Below are 16,441 nucleotides of genomic sequence, written 5' to 3' on the forward strand. Positions count from 1 at the left end.
CCAGCGGCTACGACACTCTTGCTTACCAGCATGATCAGAGTTCCTTGCCCGCTTCTCAAGCTCTACAATCTTAACAACAGGAAGGGTCGAAGCGCTTTACCCCTTTTTACACATAAAAAGGGGAGAAAGAACAAATTTGTTCAACCAAAATGAAAGAATAGACTTGTTCAAACAATACAAAAGGGATGGGCCCACTAGCGGCCAGTATCTGGGCGCACGAGTGCCACAGGCATCCTAGCCCACGTTCGAGTCTCGGCCGAATACGATCCATCGGTTTTCCTTGAAGAAAGGTAGAGAGCCCTCAGGACCGGTCGAACGGACCTGAGAACTATATGGATTGACCACTGAGAATCTGGAGTCGGTCACCAGTTGACCCAAGCTGGACCCTCGTGAACGGGATGCCGGGGCCCCACTTGGACTAGCCCGTTAACAGCTCACCGAGCACAATGATTCGTCTATAGAGGAAAATCATGGCACGGCTCCGCCCCTCCATTTTTATCAGAAAAAACGCTTGAGGAAAGATGATCACAAAGACAAATCGACCCTCGACCGGACCCCTACTACGGGCGGGGGCTCGAGGAAAATTGGACTCACAAGGAGACCGAACGCGCGGTCGTAGAACGATAGACCCCCGTAGGGGTCAGAATCTGGAAAGACCTTTTCTGACCCACCGAATCTCATGGCTATACCCCCGAGGGGTCCAATCACGACGAAAGGGAATCACTGTCCCCAGGACACGCCATGGGAGATAAAAGAAGGCCAAGGCCCTCAGAGTCCTCCTATTTGGAAAAGCCTCCGAAGGAGTATTCTACTCCTATATAGGCTTAGGGGCTACTGTCGGTGACCAATACTAGGGTACCCAAAGAGGAGGAGCTAATGGTCATCAACATTGATTCATCCGAGCAGTCAAGAGCGAGACTGCAGCTCCAACCGACCCCCAAGTGCGCGGGCTCCACCTCTCCCGACCTCTGAGGGTGGGCTCTGCCTCACCCGACCTCTAGGTCGAGGGCCCCGCCTCACCCAGCCTCTAGGTCGGGGGCTCCGCCTCGCTTGACCTCTGGGTCAGGGGCTCCGCCTAGCCCAGCCTCTGGGTTGGGGGCCCTGCCTCGCCCGACCTATGGGTCGAGGGCTCTGTCTCACCCGACCCCTTAGGCGCGGCTGCTGATAGAAGCCCGTACCGCCGTCAACCACTACAGGCCAGAAAGTACAACCCAAGGTCAAACTTCTAGCATCGTGCAGGGAGCGGGCACATCTCAACATGACCCATGCCCGCGACATGTCACTCCAGGGAACTCACATCACCAACAGTGATGGATTCATGGTCACTATGCTACCTACTCCCTGTTGGCCACTGACCAGCATGATGGTTCACCGCGTCGTCCATCGGAACAGAATGGGATGTCATGACCTGCTGACAATGCCGGGGCATGGCATCAGCGGCGAACAGGCACCTGGCGTGGAGCCGTCCCTGTCACCATCTGCAGTGTCGGCGAGACCCGCATAAAGGAGAAGAAAGGCCTGGCGGTCCTAGAAGCCTTCCTCTCCTTGGCTCTTCTCCCTCTTTCTCTCTATGTAACCTGCTCTTTCCCTTCATCTATAAAAGGGGAAGCAGGACGCCCCAGGATGGAGGACGGTGGTTCACCACTCTACACGGCTATAAACATCAAAACACATGCCCCAACACTCCTTAGGAGCACACGCACATCAGAGACTTGGGACCTGTCCCTCTCTCACTCGTTCGTAACCTCTACTTCAAACTTTCAGTGCTAGTAACACGAGCAGCAACGATGAACTAGACGTAGGGACTTTCTATCCGAACCAGTATAAACCTCGTGTCCTCTAAGCACACCATCCGAGCTAGACACGTAATACTAGAAATTTACTAGTTTGTAACTTGAAACACCGACAGTATTGCATGAGATGATCTTTAAAACTGCTGGCATGTAACAATGTACTTGCCTTTAAGCTTCTCCGGTGGTTGGTTTCATGTTGGAGTGCATAAGGGAAAATGCAATTATTTAATTTGTGCATGGAAAAAAGAATGTTGTGAGTCACATAGTGTCGTAGTTTTTGACCCCTGCAATGGAGATCATCGTATCACGTATAGGGAATCATGGTTCAGGTATGTGATACCTTACGTCCAGTTTGGAGTAGATCTTCTTAATCTCACGTGCTCGAGTTACAAGGGGTTGCTGGGTATTTTAATTGGTACCGATCGAGGGCTCTCTATTCCACCTTATATACTTGGGGGTAGGGTTACATAGATGACGATCAGTTTACTAGATATGTTTATTACTAGTTAGTTAGTAACAGAATGGCTATCATATATCGGTGAAGTCGGCGCCTAAGCTTCCTACATCTAGTTGCTTGATCACAATGTCTGATGGCATACCCTAGGTCTATATCACCGACAATAGCCCTCGAAGGACTTGATGACAAGTAAGTCGAATGGCTCCATCCACTATGCAATAATTGCTATTCATCTGCCGGTTCAAAACTGGCTTTCACTGCCGAATTTTGATCCGGTAGTGCAAGGTTGGTAGTGATAGGGTGGTCCTTTCTATTGCCAGATGCTCACCCGACAGTGATTCTCATACTCACAAAACAAAAAAGAGAAAAAATAGCGGCAATGCCAGATCCGCCACCGTATCCGCAACTCGCCCGACCGCGTTGGCGCTGGCTTGGCCTCGCCCGCCCTGCTCACGCCCGCGGCAGCCCCACGTAGGAGTTGCACGGCTGCCACCATGGATTAAATACTGGCGTTAATACCAAAATGGACCACCACCGCTTTAACCCGATAAATGCTCCTAATCATAATGTTTTCATCGTCTGTTAATGCAAGTAACCATAAGTCATGTGGATAACTACAACACTGGTTTTCCAACCACATCTGCCGGTGATATAGGGGGTGTTTGATACTGCTCTGCTCTTGTTTTTCTAGCTTCGCTCCAGCTCCGCGCTGCCAAACACTCCCAGCTCTAAGAACTCCGTTCCGCAAAAAATGTGGAGCGGGAGGCCAGCTCCACGTTTTTTTCTGGGGTACTTCAGTTTTTGAAGTTTTGTACTCTTACATGGAGTTAAGAGATAATTATCCACCTTGCCACTCATTAATCACCAATTAGTTTCCCTGATCGCTTCCCCTACCCATACGCGCGTGTTCCGTAGATACACAAATAGGAGGCTACTACTCCTGTTTTCATCCGTGTATTTCATCCATGTACAAAGTGATTGGTACATGGAAACCGATCAAAAAATCATAAAAATAAAAAAACAGGAAAAATATTAATAATCCTTGGAAAAAGTAATAATCATTATTAAATCAGCAAAAAACCCCCAAAATCTTTAGACTTTAAAAATTAATTAAACTATTGTAAGACCATTTAAAATTTAAAAACCACAACTATCTTAGTATCAACATCACATGAACATGAAGGGCTCAAGGAAAAATGATTTCTATCAACATCACATGAATATGAAGGGCTGAAGGTGTTGCTTTTATCAAACAGAGGACAATATGAAGAATTAAATACATGGATGACTAGTACTTTCAATGGTAATGATTGCATAGCAAAGTAATTGTATATTAGCAGCATCTTTGCACCAATTTATGGGACAATTATTTGTATTTGAATTATGGCCTCTGTTAATTTTCTATTATTTGTTTTCTATTTTTCTCAAAAAATATTAAGTACAATTTTAATCAAGGGCATAATGAACCATTTGCATGCAAACAACGCATTTCTAGAGCTGGAGCTAGGTTGTGTGTCAGACAGTACCACCTGCTCCACAAACTCCATAGTGAGGCTGCTTCATGGTGGATTTCGTGAAGCAGAGCTAGAAAAATGAGAGCGGAGCAGTCTCAGACACCCATAGTAGTCATCAAAGGCAGATTCAAACATGGACCGCCTTTCATAACAACCTATACACTGACGGATTGTACGCATAACCGATGCGATGCTGATCATGGCCAACACAGCCGTATCAAATTACGAAACGTTAGTGCAGGTCACCTAGGTGCCGTAGGGTGAACCAATCAACCGTCGATCATATTACAGGTCAATGACGTTTGCATCCTCAAAACGACTGTGCTTAGTAAATATGCAATGCTGGATTTTGATAGGAACCGACTGCGAAAATAACCCTAACAACAGCAGATGAAATGACAAAACGACAGTAACCCTAACAACAGCGGATGAAATGACTAAAACGACAGTGATCTACCATTAATACTGCAGGTTTTGAACTGTCGATATTAACCATGTCATCACCGTCGACAAGTTAGTGCAAAGTGGCATAATTGTAAGAGATGGGGGGGTTTTGGACCGGACTGTGATGCCTGCTGTAATAGTGCGTCAACCCCATTATAACCTGATTTCTCAAACTTGAAGTAAACTCTTTATCAACAAACAAACAAGTGGACTGTATTCTTGGGTGGTTGCAAATTAAAAGTGATGAACAATGCATTCCGCAAAAATTTAGCCATACGGACAGTCAAAAAAAAAAGATGTACTGCTGTTTCTTCTAAGCCACATAAGTTACACTTAGTGTTCCCTTTCCACCCTCTCTTTAGTAAAATATCTTTTATTAGGATCACACACTACTATATCAGATCTATCACTAGCAGTTTGTAAAGCCCTATAACTAACTCTTTTCGGTCTCGACAGTAAGCTGTCGGTGGTGATGACATTCTCATCACAAACTGATTTGCAACCGACGATGATAATAGCTTATCACAGTCGGTTCGTATTACCAGCCAACAATGATTTGGAATTTTCAAAATTTCAAAAACAGGTCAAAAAAATAGCAAAAAATTTTGTTTCAATCCTAGGAAGCCCCCCACTAGCTCTAGCTTCATGGTACCGGGAAGCTGCTCCAGCTCCAACTCCACGCTATTTTTCATGATACGCGGTGCTGGGATTAATATGAGACCTTTGTCCTTTGCTCCTATAACCACTCTCCTGTAACCACTCCATCACTAAGTCACTTGTGTCTATATAGCATATCAATTCCCCTAGTATTCACTTTTCATGATTTAAAATGAATATTTAGAACCATGAACGGCTTCAGATGAAAAAAGTCATAAACTACAAATTTATTGTTCTAATCGAGATCTATAACTTTGATTCTAAGTGTTTCGTCATCTGAGGTCATTTAACAAATTTGAATTTCAAAACGTTAAAACTTCAGCCAGGCTTTTGGGACCTGAAATGATTTTAAATGAAAAACTCATCAACTACAAAGTTATTGTTCTCATTGAGGCCTACAACTTTGGTTTTGGTCGATTTTCCCTCCAATTTTGTTTGAAAATTTTGGGTTTTAAAATTTTAAAACTTCAGATACAAATTTAAGACTATAAATGATTTCTAATGAAATAGTTGGCAACTACAAAGTTGTATATCTCATCAAGATCTACAACTTTGGTTTTGGTCATTTTTCCATCTAAGGTCGTTTGTACAATTCGAAAATTTTGAATTTCAAAATTTAAGTGCTTCAAACAGAATTCTGGGATTGTAATGGTTTTAAATGAAAAAGTCATCAACTACAAAGTTGTTGATCTCGTCGAGGTCTACAACTTTTATATAAATTTTGTTTTAATCTAACTTTATTTGAAAAAAGTATGAATTTCTTTATATTGCAGCATGGTTATCACCGCCGTATCATAAAAGCCGACGGTGAAAATGTCTTCACCGCTGGTTCATATGGCGAGGCAGCAGTAATGAGGAGTATATTATCACCGCTGGTTGGCGGTGCAAAGCAGCTGTAATGATAGACTATCACCGCCGGTTGGTAAGACGAAGCGACGGTGATAGTTATCAACCCGCACGTTCTTACGAACCGATGGTGATAGCTATCACCATCGTTTTTAATGATACCGGCGGTGATAGATCAATTTATAGCAGTGACACCTCTCTTCAATTCAAATGTATCTCTTCCTTACAGAACAATTTTTTTCTAGAGATTCTCTCTTTTTCCATGATATCTCCATACAAAGATTGAGTTAAGAAGACACTGTTTTTCCTTAACAGCCAAATAAAATCGTCTCATTTAAATAAATGGGTAAAACTAAGAATACAAGACTAAGTCAATCCTTCGACATATCACCAACTATTGTCCTTCTAAACGAAAAAAAAAATGTTCAGAGGGGTTGGACATAGCCCTTTGGCCACTTTAACATCTTTTCTTCTTATTATTCCGTAAGATCTGGAAATTTTAGTTTCAAAGGTTCCTGTATAGTACAAAGATCCTTCCAAAATCTAGTTTGATTTCCACTATTGACTTTAAATCTCCTTTTTTTTAACAAAAGATCTTTAACATCCATAAGTCCTAACCAAAAGTGGGACCGCTGCTTTACCACTTGAGATAAACATTTGTTTTTAAAATATTTTTTCACCTTTCCTATACAGCAGTCGCCTGGAATCTGCGTTCCTGTCAGGCGACGCCTCGTCTGTTGATGCAAGTGGACGATCTCTTGGGTCCGTTTTGGGTTCGGATGTAATCCATTTACAATCTACACCCGTTAAAACACCCAACACACACCGCTCCCTCCCGCATCCCACTCTATCCTGGACGCCGCCGTGCTCGAGTGCTCAACGACTCGCTCGTCTCCGGCTCTCCCTCCCACTCTCCCAGTCCCAGATCTGGCCGATCTGTCTCCTCCGGCTCCCCGGCAGCCTCCAACCACCGGCTGCGGTGGCGCTGGCGCATCCCCTTCTCCTTCCCTTCAGCACCACAGTCGGCCCCCAGTCGAGGAGCGGTGCACGCGCGGGGCAGCGCGCGGTGGGGCAGTCGTCCCTCAGCGGCGGCGCCTCACTGGCGGTTGTCCCACATTTCGGTATCCTCCGGCGAGATCGGCATTCTAGGTGTGTCCGCTGTTGGAGATCTCCGAGGATCTCTAGCGACATCCTCTGGTGCGTGATTCCTCCCTGTGCCCGCGGGCGTCGTCGGGGTAGATCCATGGAGCGGCTGCTGGCTCAGGTTTGGATTTTTGTCTCTAGATGGATTTCTCGTTCCTACAAGTCCTGCCCTTGCAAGCTACACCTTCTATGAATTTGCTGCGGTTTGGCTAAACTGGCTTGCCTACTCTCGATGATTCGTTTAGATTGTTCTCTGTCAAGTGTCGATAGAGTAGTTTCATATTTTGACCATGTTTCTCCTTGTACAGAGGCATGCGTGTCACCAGTTCTCAAATGGGGGAAAAATTGGATCAGGGACCTATTACAAATCTAGATCTGTTACTTTGATTTTTAGTGTCTACGATATGTGGCTAGTTTAGCACCGGTATTGTTGCCTCTGGAATGGGATGTTTTTTATGTGGGGGGTCCATGCATGCGTCCCGGTTCAGTTTGCAACGACTTTGCATTCTTTGTAATGGTTCAGATAGCTCATGATTAGTATTTACAAAATCAGAACTATAAAATAGAGCAAAATAACTATTTCTGTACGTTCTGTATCTGCTCTGATGACCCATTGATGCAAATTATTTGCTTCTATTTAGGAGGAATGCCTAATGACGCCCTGTACCGGGAGCTGTGGCATGAGTGTGCTGGGCCATTGGTGGAACCTACACACCAGAAATGGGAATAGGCTCATGTTACGGTAGCGCCTGCTTCACCTGCACTGCCTGAAGAACCTGCGGAGGAGGAGCGAACATGTCAAGTTTCCAAGTACTCGTACTACTGGGCCTCAATGGGCTTGATCCCTAGGCAGTTGAAGCAGCTGTGCTGCTGGGACAACCCACCGGCAAGCCGGACGTAGGAGCTCTGCTCAGAGAGAGACAACAAGTATTGAACTCAAAAACAAACCCAATCTAAGAACGCGTCCTCTCGCCTATCCCCATGCTCTGCTTCCTCCTTCCCCAAGTCTATCTTCCCTTCTCATCCCCAATTCAGGTACCTTAACAGCTCAGCTTGTGGGTACTACAGGTAGCTAGCTTAACTTGTAAGCATGGTAAATTTTCGATTCGTTTCCTTATCATCTTATTCAATTCTATCCAGAAAAAAACGTATTTAAATATTACCAGCAATACATATAAGTTTCCTTGCATAAGAAAGCACATACTTGTAAAGAAATCATTGAGGACCATTGTGTCTTGATTTGAAGCGATTTAAACTGTAATAGGAAAAGGTACAGATACTAAAAGTTTCGTCAAAAGCCCACTCCACTAATGTTATGTTAGTAGGTCACTCACTGCTGTGTATGGTGACAGCTCTATTAGGAAATTTTATTATAAATCTGACCCTAGGCCCCAGCTGGGATTTTTGGTAGGCCGGTCATAGTTCCTAGTGGCCTTTTAAATGTCAAGACCTGTTCCCTGACTATCCAGTTGTAATCTTTTGTGTAGTTGGACAGCCAAGAGATCAGATCCTTACATCGAATCTGTCCCTGGAAAAGAAAACACACTCACATGTGAAACCTACCTAGAAAAGTGGAATTTATTAATGAATCTCCAGTAGATTGCTAGCTCAGAAATAGCAACCGGTGCAACTTCTCGCTGTATCCATGGCCTGAAGGAAGATCTGGATTGCTGCTGCTCACCATCTGTCACAGTTTGCAGCTTTATGCAACAGTAAACATCATTAGAACCTCACCAAGTATCTTTCCAACAAATCTTTCTAGTGATATCATCCTTAGGTTTGGAATAATGCAGGCCCCATAACAAAAGCACAACAGTAGAATTGAATCTCTGTATCTACAGCACATGACAAAAGTTGCACATGAGCTGTTCTTGTGTTTAGTTTTTAACTAAATCTCTGTATCTACAGCAACAAAGATTTGTAGTACAATCCTTGTCTCAATATTGGGCTAGATTTGGTGTTCAGTCCTTGTCAAGGCTTTCAAGCATCTGAGACGAGTATGTTTTCTCTGAAATTTTACTGGCCACTGCAGTTTTCTGAATTTTAGTCTACAGCTCGTTTCTCATTCAGCTGCACTGGTTATCAATTTGTCTGTTGAGTTTTGAAACCAGCATAACACTTGTCTTCCTTTTTCCTTTTCAACAGAGCCATCGACCTCAGCACGCAGCTCCCTGCTCCTGCCCTCGGGGCACCACCATTTGTGGATGCCTTTGCGGATGTCGTTGGTGTCATCTTCCTCAAGACGACTGGTCGGCTCTACACTTTTGATCTCAAGACTGGGCAGAGCATTTTGAAGGTGGATTATCATGCAAAGCTCATTGACTTGTAGGTTGCAGTCATACATGGAGATCTAAGTGCTTTCCAGGAGGATTAGCAATCAGTTCATCTTGTAGTTCGAACTTTGGTAAGCACCTTGTATTGGACCATCTTTGTACATTGTTGAGTGTAAGTATAACATACTGATGGAATCATGCTCGCTGCCTCCATGTATATACATCTTGTAGTTTAATTTTGAATAGTTGTCTGTAGTATCCTCTTCTTGGCTATATATGACCTTGGGAGGTTATCTGGTCAGATAGTGAGTACATCACATATATGACCATGTATATTCGATTGTTCAATCGATCTCCCACATCCAACATGTGCGTACAGCTACAGGTCATATACAACCCTGTGTGACAGGTAGTTGATGTGCCTCTGGGGAAGATGTACACTTGTAGTTGGTTTTGGATAGATTGCCTGTCTTGTGGCTGTTGTAGTAGAATAATAGGAGCTCACATCTTTTAACTGTGTGTTGCATATACTGTACAAGAAAGCTGTGTTTAGTATCCATTTCTTGATTGCACATTTATAAGTATTAAATTGCACACTTAAATTATTGCAATTATGGTGTTTAACATGTGCAATATCCGGTCTTTATCTATAACTTCCCCTATTTTGTTTTCCAGCCAACATGAAAGGATGCCTCTTATCTACATCAAGTTGTACAGGTTTGTCAACCAGCATCTTAACACTTGTTGTATGCAATTTTTTTTGAAATATTCTTATCATAGGCTACTCATATTGTTGAGTGGGCATCGATGGTTTGTCTCACTAAGTAACATGTATGATCAGTATGCTACTTTTGCCTGTTATAATGGATTGTGATCCAACACACACAAAATAGATTTTTCCTTGTCCTTTGTTTATTGTGATTTGTACCAGCACACACCACATTTTTGTCTTTGTCCTTTCATAGAAAAAAAATTATTTTTTGTGATTTGTGCCAACACATTTAAGATATTTGTCTTTGTATTTCTATAGAAAAAACTGTAGTTTATTAATTGTGATTTGTGCCAGCACACCATATTTTTGTCCTTGTCCTTTCATATAAAAAATTATTTTTTTTGTGATCTATGCCAATACATTTCAGATATTTATCTTTGTCCTTCTATAGGAAAAATTGTAATCTGTTTTTGTTGATTTGTGCCAGCACACACCATAATTTTGTCCTTGTCCTTTCATAGAATTTTTTTTTGTGATTTGTGGCAACACATTTCAAATATTTGTCTTTGTCCTCCTATAGAAAAAAATTGAATCTATTAATTGTGATTTGTACCAATAGAGACCCCACAAACTCAACTTCTCCTCCCTTCAAATATTCTCTCACGTGTGTGGGTCAGGCCATTGCTAGCCTAGACCTGGACCACTGGCTGGTTCTCTTCTTCCCCACCCACCCACACACTCTCTCTCAGTCTCTCTCTGTCTCCCTGCCCTCGCAACAGCTAGCCAGAGGACAGTCAGAGCTCTCTCCTCTCTCACTCTCATCATTATTTATCATGTGATCTGTTTTCAGTGGAATTTGTACAAAATCCATTCATACTAAGGGTGCACAAGGTCTTTTTCTGTACAAGTTTTTTTTTGTTTTGTGCATGATCTTATCGCATTGTCATATACTGTGGAAGTGTGGATACGCTTGAGTCAACTCTAGAAAAAGAATACAGCTAGCTAGAAAAAGAAGTGTTGATGAGCTCTTTGTTTGTATCATCAGTTATGATCTAGCAAAATACTATGAAATTAAAATGTTGATATTTATCATATGCCAGCTAGAGAATCTGTTACTCGATGTTGCTGGAAACCTCAATTTTAGATTTCGGGTTAAGTGCTTTATCAGACCAAGTGAAGGTACTATCAGACAAGATACTACAGAAACTATTGTGCTTTATTTCTTTCTGTGTCTTTCTTTCTTTTGGTTTCACTGCATTTCACTAATTTACACCGCAATCTTGAACTAATTCAATGCTAACAGGATGATGGATTGCTGCATACTCCATGTGAAACACCAAAGTATGTTGCTCCAGAGGTAATATTTGTTTGCACCTCTCTTCATTTTTTCGTTTTAGCCAGAAATAAGTTTGCATAATACAGATTGCTATCCAATATGTAGGTGATCCTTGCTGACCTTTGGTCTTGTGGGGTGATCCTTTTTGTGCTGCTCGCAGGATGTCTGCTTTTCGAGGATGACAACACGGCTTCCCTTTATAAAAAGGTATATACATGAAACAACTACTTCTTTGACCAAACAAAAACCTAGCACACGAAAAACTAACATTTTAGGATACATTTTCTTTTATTTTATCTCTGTTGTAGATCTCAGGAGCTCAGTTTACTTGTCCATCTTAGTTTTCTGCTGGAGCAAAGAGGCTAATCGACAGAATTCTGGATCGGTGGATCCTAATGATTCCACTGTGAGTCACTACTTAAACATGAATGTGGAAAATAACAATTCTCATGAAACACAAGTGACAGCTTGAAGTAAGTACTAGATGATTTTCAGAATGAACATTTTCACTCTCAGATCACCACTGCTTGTCAGTGCCTATGTTGTTTGTGGAATGCCATCTTGTTTTTTATTTGTTACTTTAACAGCGGATTACAACTCCTCAAGTACAAAACGATCCATGGTTTAAAAAAAGGTTACAAGCAACCTATTTTCGATAAAACATGTAAAGCTAGTCTAGATGATGTTGATGCTGCCTTTGGGGACTCAGAGGTGAATTAATTGATTAAACCAGATTATATCACTTAAAAGTATAAGGATTTTGTAGTTGAAATAAGATTATTAAATTGATGGTGTTGTACATTTTTCAGGAACATCATATGATAGAGGAAATGGAAGGGCAACCAGCCCCGATGAATGCATTGAATTGATTTCAATGAACAAGGGCTGAATCTAGATTTTTTTTTGAATCTGATAAGGTAAGGATATATTCAGTTTCAGTTGCATAAGTGTGTATCATAAGCCAGTTTATATTGCCTATATAACGTGTTTTACTATACACATTTTTCTACAAAATAGTCTGAAATGTGCATTTGTGCTAATGAGCTCAATTTTACTAATCTCTGACAGAAGTACAAGCGAGAAACATGATTTACATCACAATGTCGAAGTTCATATGTTGATTTATATCACAGTGTATTGATCTATATTTGTCATGCTTGTGTGGTTGTGTCCCACTGGTTGTTTTTGTGAAGTGTTGCCAAAACTGCCGGTTGAAGTGACAGTGCCACTGGTAGCAATCCTTAAACTGTTGTCGTTGTTTGTTAATTAGTACAAGTTAACTGTATTCTTAGCAGGATTCACATGCATGAGCTGAATTTCTGATTATATACATATATATTATAATTGTATTAACAGCAAGTACTAGTTGCACTATTTGAAATGTGCAATTTTCATAACTATGTTTTGTAATTTTTAAGACCATATTCATTGTGCGTTTGTTTACTCAGAGTACCTCATTTTGGGTGACTAAATATTGTGTATTGTACTAATACAAGATGTCTACATTACTTTAAATCTAGTGGAATTACTTATGTGGTTTACCTTCTTTTGATTGTTGTAGTATTTGGTGAAAACATGATTGATGATAGTTATTAAGATGTTGTCAATATCGATATATCTTCTGTGGTGATTGAGCAAATGAAGAAGAAATACCACGATAAGCCTCAAGTTAAATGTATGATCTTTGTATAGGAAAAGCAACAGTATAATTGCATTATCAACAAGTACTTGTTGCACTATTAGAAATGTGCAATTTTCGTATTTATGTTTTGAAATTTTCAAGATCATACTCATTGTGCCTTTGTTTGCTCAGAATATCTTAATATGTGAATCTTATCGGGTGAGACTATGCAGTGATCCTGGTGTTTCACATTCTGTGGACTTCACATGCGAGCTAGGACATTTAACTTGTAGCAGGGGTTTAAGTGGGACAAATTTCTGCGTTTTTGGTTAACTATGTAAAGCCCAGTTCAATGTGAAGAAATAGGCCCAAGTTGTCCGGTACACCTCCAGAAAGCTTTACGGGTTTTTTCGGACCCGTTAAGGAGCAGATCTATGTGTTGGGTTTCGCTGCGGACCCGTTTTGTTTCCTTGTGAACAGAAAACGGTGCATACAGATTTCCATGGTTAACGGGCTTATTTTGGCGGGCCCGTTAAGGGCTACCAATGTGTATCGGGTATTTTTTCGGACCCGCTATGAATGGAAGCCTACAGAAACAACTGGGACAGATCCTGAGCGTTGGATGGAGATCTAGTGGCTGTAGGCGTTGCCTGAAAAAAGTCTATATTTCAGGCATCTGAAATATAGCAAATCCCATATTTTTTTAACATATCTTGCCCTGTTCGTTTGAACTTATCAGACATGGTATATTATTTTTCTCTCACAACAAAACAGCATTAGCTGGCTTATCAGCCGCAAAAAACCATCAGCCAAACCCCTTACATCTTGGCTTACAAAGTATACTTCACTTAGCAAGCCTGTATTTCTTTTAGCTGCCATAACAAAATAATAACTAGAATGGAATACAGATTTCTTGAAATAATAACGTAATTCATAAGAATGGAATACAGTCATTAGCCTTTGCTACCCACCCAAAAATAAAGGAAGAAGAAGAAGAAAACTGATTTCGAACTATTGAACAATGAACACTCCACTCTTTCTCCCTATCCTTCTCTTCTCAGCAGATGGGCAGGGGCTCGCCGTTCCACTCCTTGAGGCACTCGAGCAGCGGGTCGATGTGCTTGCCCTGGTTGATGGCAAGGAGCACCTTGTTGAGCTCCTCGCCGGGAGAGCGCGTCTTCTCGCCGGTGAGGTACACGGCTCCGAGCTCCTCGCGCACGAAGCGGTAGAGCGGGTAGGAGCGGCACTCGGTGATTCTGTTTGGTATCGCTGCCGTGCCGTTCTCCACAGCCGCCCGTGCAGCCTCCACAGCCTTGGGCAGCGCCGCGCGCAGCTCCTCCTCGAACTGGGCGACCTTGGCGAACACGGATGTCTCGGCGTCGAACTCGGCAGCGCCGTTGGCGAGGGCGCGCTCCACGAGCACGTTGCGAAGCTTCTTCATCAGCGGGTAGTTGGTGCTGCAGGGGTCGTCGGCATACGCGAACACCGCCTCGCGCTCGATCTCCTGGAGCAGGTCCTTCTCGCAGAAGCGGGCGACGTGGAGACCACCGGTGGAGTCGGTGCTCAGAGTCTTCTTCGCCACCGTCATCACGCAGCTCTTGACGGCGCTCTTGACGTTCTCCTCGATGTGCCGCAGGTCGACCGCCTGGCACAGGGCGATCAGGAACGTCGAGGACATGAGCTTCAGGATCTCGATGGCCTCTGCGGTCTTCCTGGAGGAGATGAGTCCGAGCGAGTTCACGTCCTGGTTGTGCTGCTCCGCGCTCTGGACGTGGTTGGTGACCGGGTTCCCCAGGAACTGCAGCTCAGAGCAGTAGGACGCCATGGCGATCTCGGCGCCCTTGAAGCCGTAGTCCAAGCTGGGGTTGCGCCCACCGGACAGGTTGGAGGGCAAGCCGTTGTTGTAGTAGTCGTTGACGAGCTCAGAGAACTGCGCAAACATGAGCTTGCCGATGGCTGCGATGGCGAGACGTGTGTTGTCCATGGACACCCCGATGGGCGTGCCCTGGAAGTTGCCACCGTGAAGAGCCTTGCTTCGGGCGACATCGATGAGTGGGTTGTCGTTGACGGAGTTGATCTCGCGCTCAATGGACTTGGTGGCGGCACGGATAACCTCAATCTGGGGGCCAAGCCACTGCGGCGACGTGCGGAGCGCGTACCGGTCCTGCTTCGGCTTCATCAACGGGTCCAGCTCGCCGAGCTTCTTGGCAAGCTTCATGTAGGAGCTGCCCTCCAAGATGTGCTCCATGATGGCAGCAGCCTCGATCTGTCCCGGGTGGTGCTTCAGCTTGTGGGTCAGGTGGTCGGTGTACTCCGGCTTGCCGTTCATGACCTCGCAGAACACGGCGGACAGGACCTCGGCAAGGATGGCTAGGATGTTTGCCTCGAAGAGCACGGTGGAGGCAAGGCCGGAGCCCACGGCGGTGCCGTTCACCATGGCAAGACCCTCCTTGGGCTGCAGCTCGAAGAAGCCGCCCTGGATTCCGGCAATCTTGAACGCCTCTGCGGCGTTCACCTTGCTGCCATCCGGGGCGACTGCAACAGAGTTCTCACGCCCGGTGACGAGGCCGGCAATGTAGGAGAGCGGCACGAGGTCGCCGGACGCGGTGACCGTTCCGCGGAGCGGCAGGCACGGCGTGACGTTGGCGTTGAGCAGCTTGACGATCGCCTCGAGGATCTCAAAGCGGATGCCGGAGTAGCCCTGGAGGAGGGTGTTGATGCGGACGAGCATGGCCGCACGCGTGGCCTCGGCCGGCAGGACGTGGCCGTCGGTGCCGGTGCCGAATGCGCCAGCGTTGAGGAACCGGATGAGCTCCCTCTGGAGAGCGCCGCCCTCCTTGGTCCTCCTGTGGGACGTGGCGCCGAAGCCGGTGGTGACGCCGTAGCTGTCGGTGCCGTTCATCATGCTGTTCATGACCCAGTCGCTGCTGGCCTTGACCCGGCCACGGGCGGACTCGTCGAGCTCGACGCGGGCCTCGCCAGCGCCGGCGGCCACGGCGGCCACCTGTGCGATGCGGAGGCTGGCGCCCTCGATCTTCACCAAGGGCTGGCGGTACTCGGCCACCATCCGCTTCACCTCGTCGAGGTGGCTGCCCATCAGCTCCTCCGCGGCCTTCCGCCAGTTAAGCGGGTCGGCGCGGGGCGTCGCCATGCACAGGCCATCGCCGTTGGCAGTAACGTTGCTTTTGTCGCACGCCATTGCAAGCACAGCGAACTAAAGCACTGCTGAAGCTGAGGATCGATCCGAGAAATTCCGATCAGCGAGATATGGATTGTTGGGAAGCTGTACAGGAGAGCTAGTGTTGCGCTAGGATTTGGGAGTGCTGCTCTTCCTGGAGAGAACCAGTGGGAGCGGTGAGGTTTAAATAGGCCTCCGGCAAGGGAGCTGGTGGTGTGGACTGTGGTGACTGGTCCAAGACGACCATGGCAATGCGCGAGTTAGTTGGCAGAGAACACAAACGCGCGAGTTAGTTGGCAGAGAACACAAACATGTGCTAATCTTGGGAGCCAGTGGTTCGGAAATTTCCTGTTGATCGCTGGGGCAGGAAGCTCGGTCTCAGGGCTGTGGTTGGTGCGCATCAGGACTCAAGACCCAAGAGTTGGTGAGGACGCGACATGCGCATGGCTTTGGCTTGGTTCAACGTT

At 45.0% G+C, this 16,441-nt stretch overlaps 2 protein-coding genes and 1 long non-coding RNA gene across 9 annotated transcripts; 2 read left to right on the forward strand and 1 right to left on the reverse strand.

The window, feature by feature from the left end:
* The first annotated feature begins 6,569 nt into the window (after nt 1–6,569).
* On the forward strand, nt 6,570–9,934 carry LOC136474274 (uncharacterized). 2 transcript variants are annotated; one of them, XR_010762888.1, is made up of 5 exons: nt 6,570–6,975; nt 7,496–7,651; nt 8,763–8,851; nt 9,000–9,258; nt 9,803–9,934. It is a non-coding gene; the product is annotated as an uncharacterized lncRNA (long non-coding RNA). The 2 variants fall into 2 exon arrangements; XR_010762887.1 differs by lacking the exon at nt 9,803–9,934 and having other exon boundaries at nt 9,000–9,524.
* Nucleotides 9,935–10,548: 614 nt separating this feature from the next.
* LOC136474276 (CBL-interacting protein kinase 3-like) lies at nt 10,549–12,872 on the forward strand. Of its 6 annotated transcripts, none has more exons than XM_066471866.1 (7): nt 10,549–11,018; nt 11,143–11,196; nt 11,281–11,382; nt 11,484–11,648; nt 11,763–11,886; nt 11,985–12,092; nt 12,737–12,872. In XM_066471866.1, exons 1-4 carry the CDS (start codon nt 10,959–10,961, stop codon nt 11,514–11,516), a joined length of 249 nt encoding a protein of 82 aa, XP_066327963.1. In that variant the 5' UTR covers nt 10,549–10,958; the 3' UTR covers nt 11,517–11,648; nt 11,763–11,886; nt 11,985–12,092; nt 12,737–12,872. The 6 variants fall into 6 exon arrangements, with proteins under 6 accessions (XP_066327963.1, XP_066327962.1, XP_066327964.1 ...); XM_066471865.1 differs by lacking the exon at nt 12,737–12,872 and adding an exon at nt 12,244–12,667; XM_066471867.1 differs by lacking the exon at nt 12,737–12,872 and having other exon boundaries at nt 10,549–10,730; nt 10,940–11,018; nt 11,985–12,667.
* Nucleotides 12,873–13,658: 786 nt separating this feature from the next.
* Nucleotides 13,659–16,116, reverse strand: LOC136477728 (phenylalanine ammonia-lyase-like). Its single transcript, XM_066475975.1, has one exon. The coding sequence runs from the start codon at nt 15,993–15,995 to the stop codon at nt 13,854–13,856; it is 2,142 nt and encodes a 713-aa protein (XP_066332072.1). The 5' UTR covers nt 15,996–16,116; the 3' UTR covers nt 13,659–13,853.
* Between the last annotated feature and the right edge of the window lie 325 nt (nt 16,117–16,441).

This window comes from Miscanthus floridulus, chromosome 8, assembly GCF_019320115.1.
Source record: "Miscanthus floridulus cultivar M001 chromosome 8, ASM1932011v1, whole genome shotgun sequence".
NCBI classification, from domain to species: domain Eukaryota; kingdom Viridiplantae; phylum Streptophyta; class Magnoliopsida; order Poales; family Poaceae; genus Miscanthus; species Miscanthus floridulus.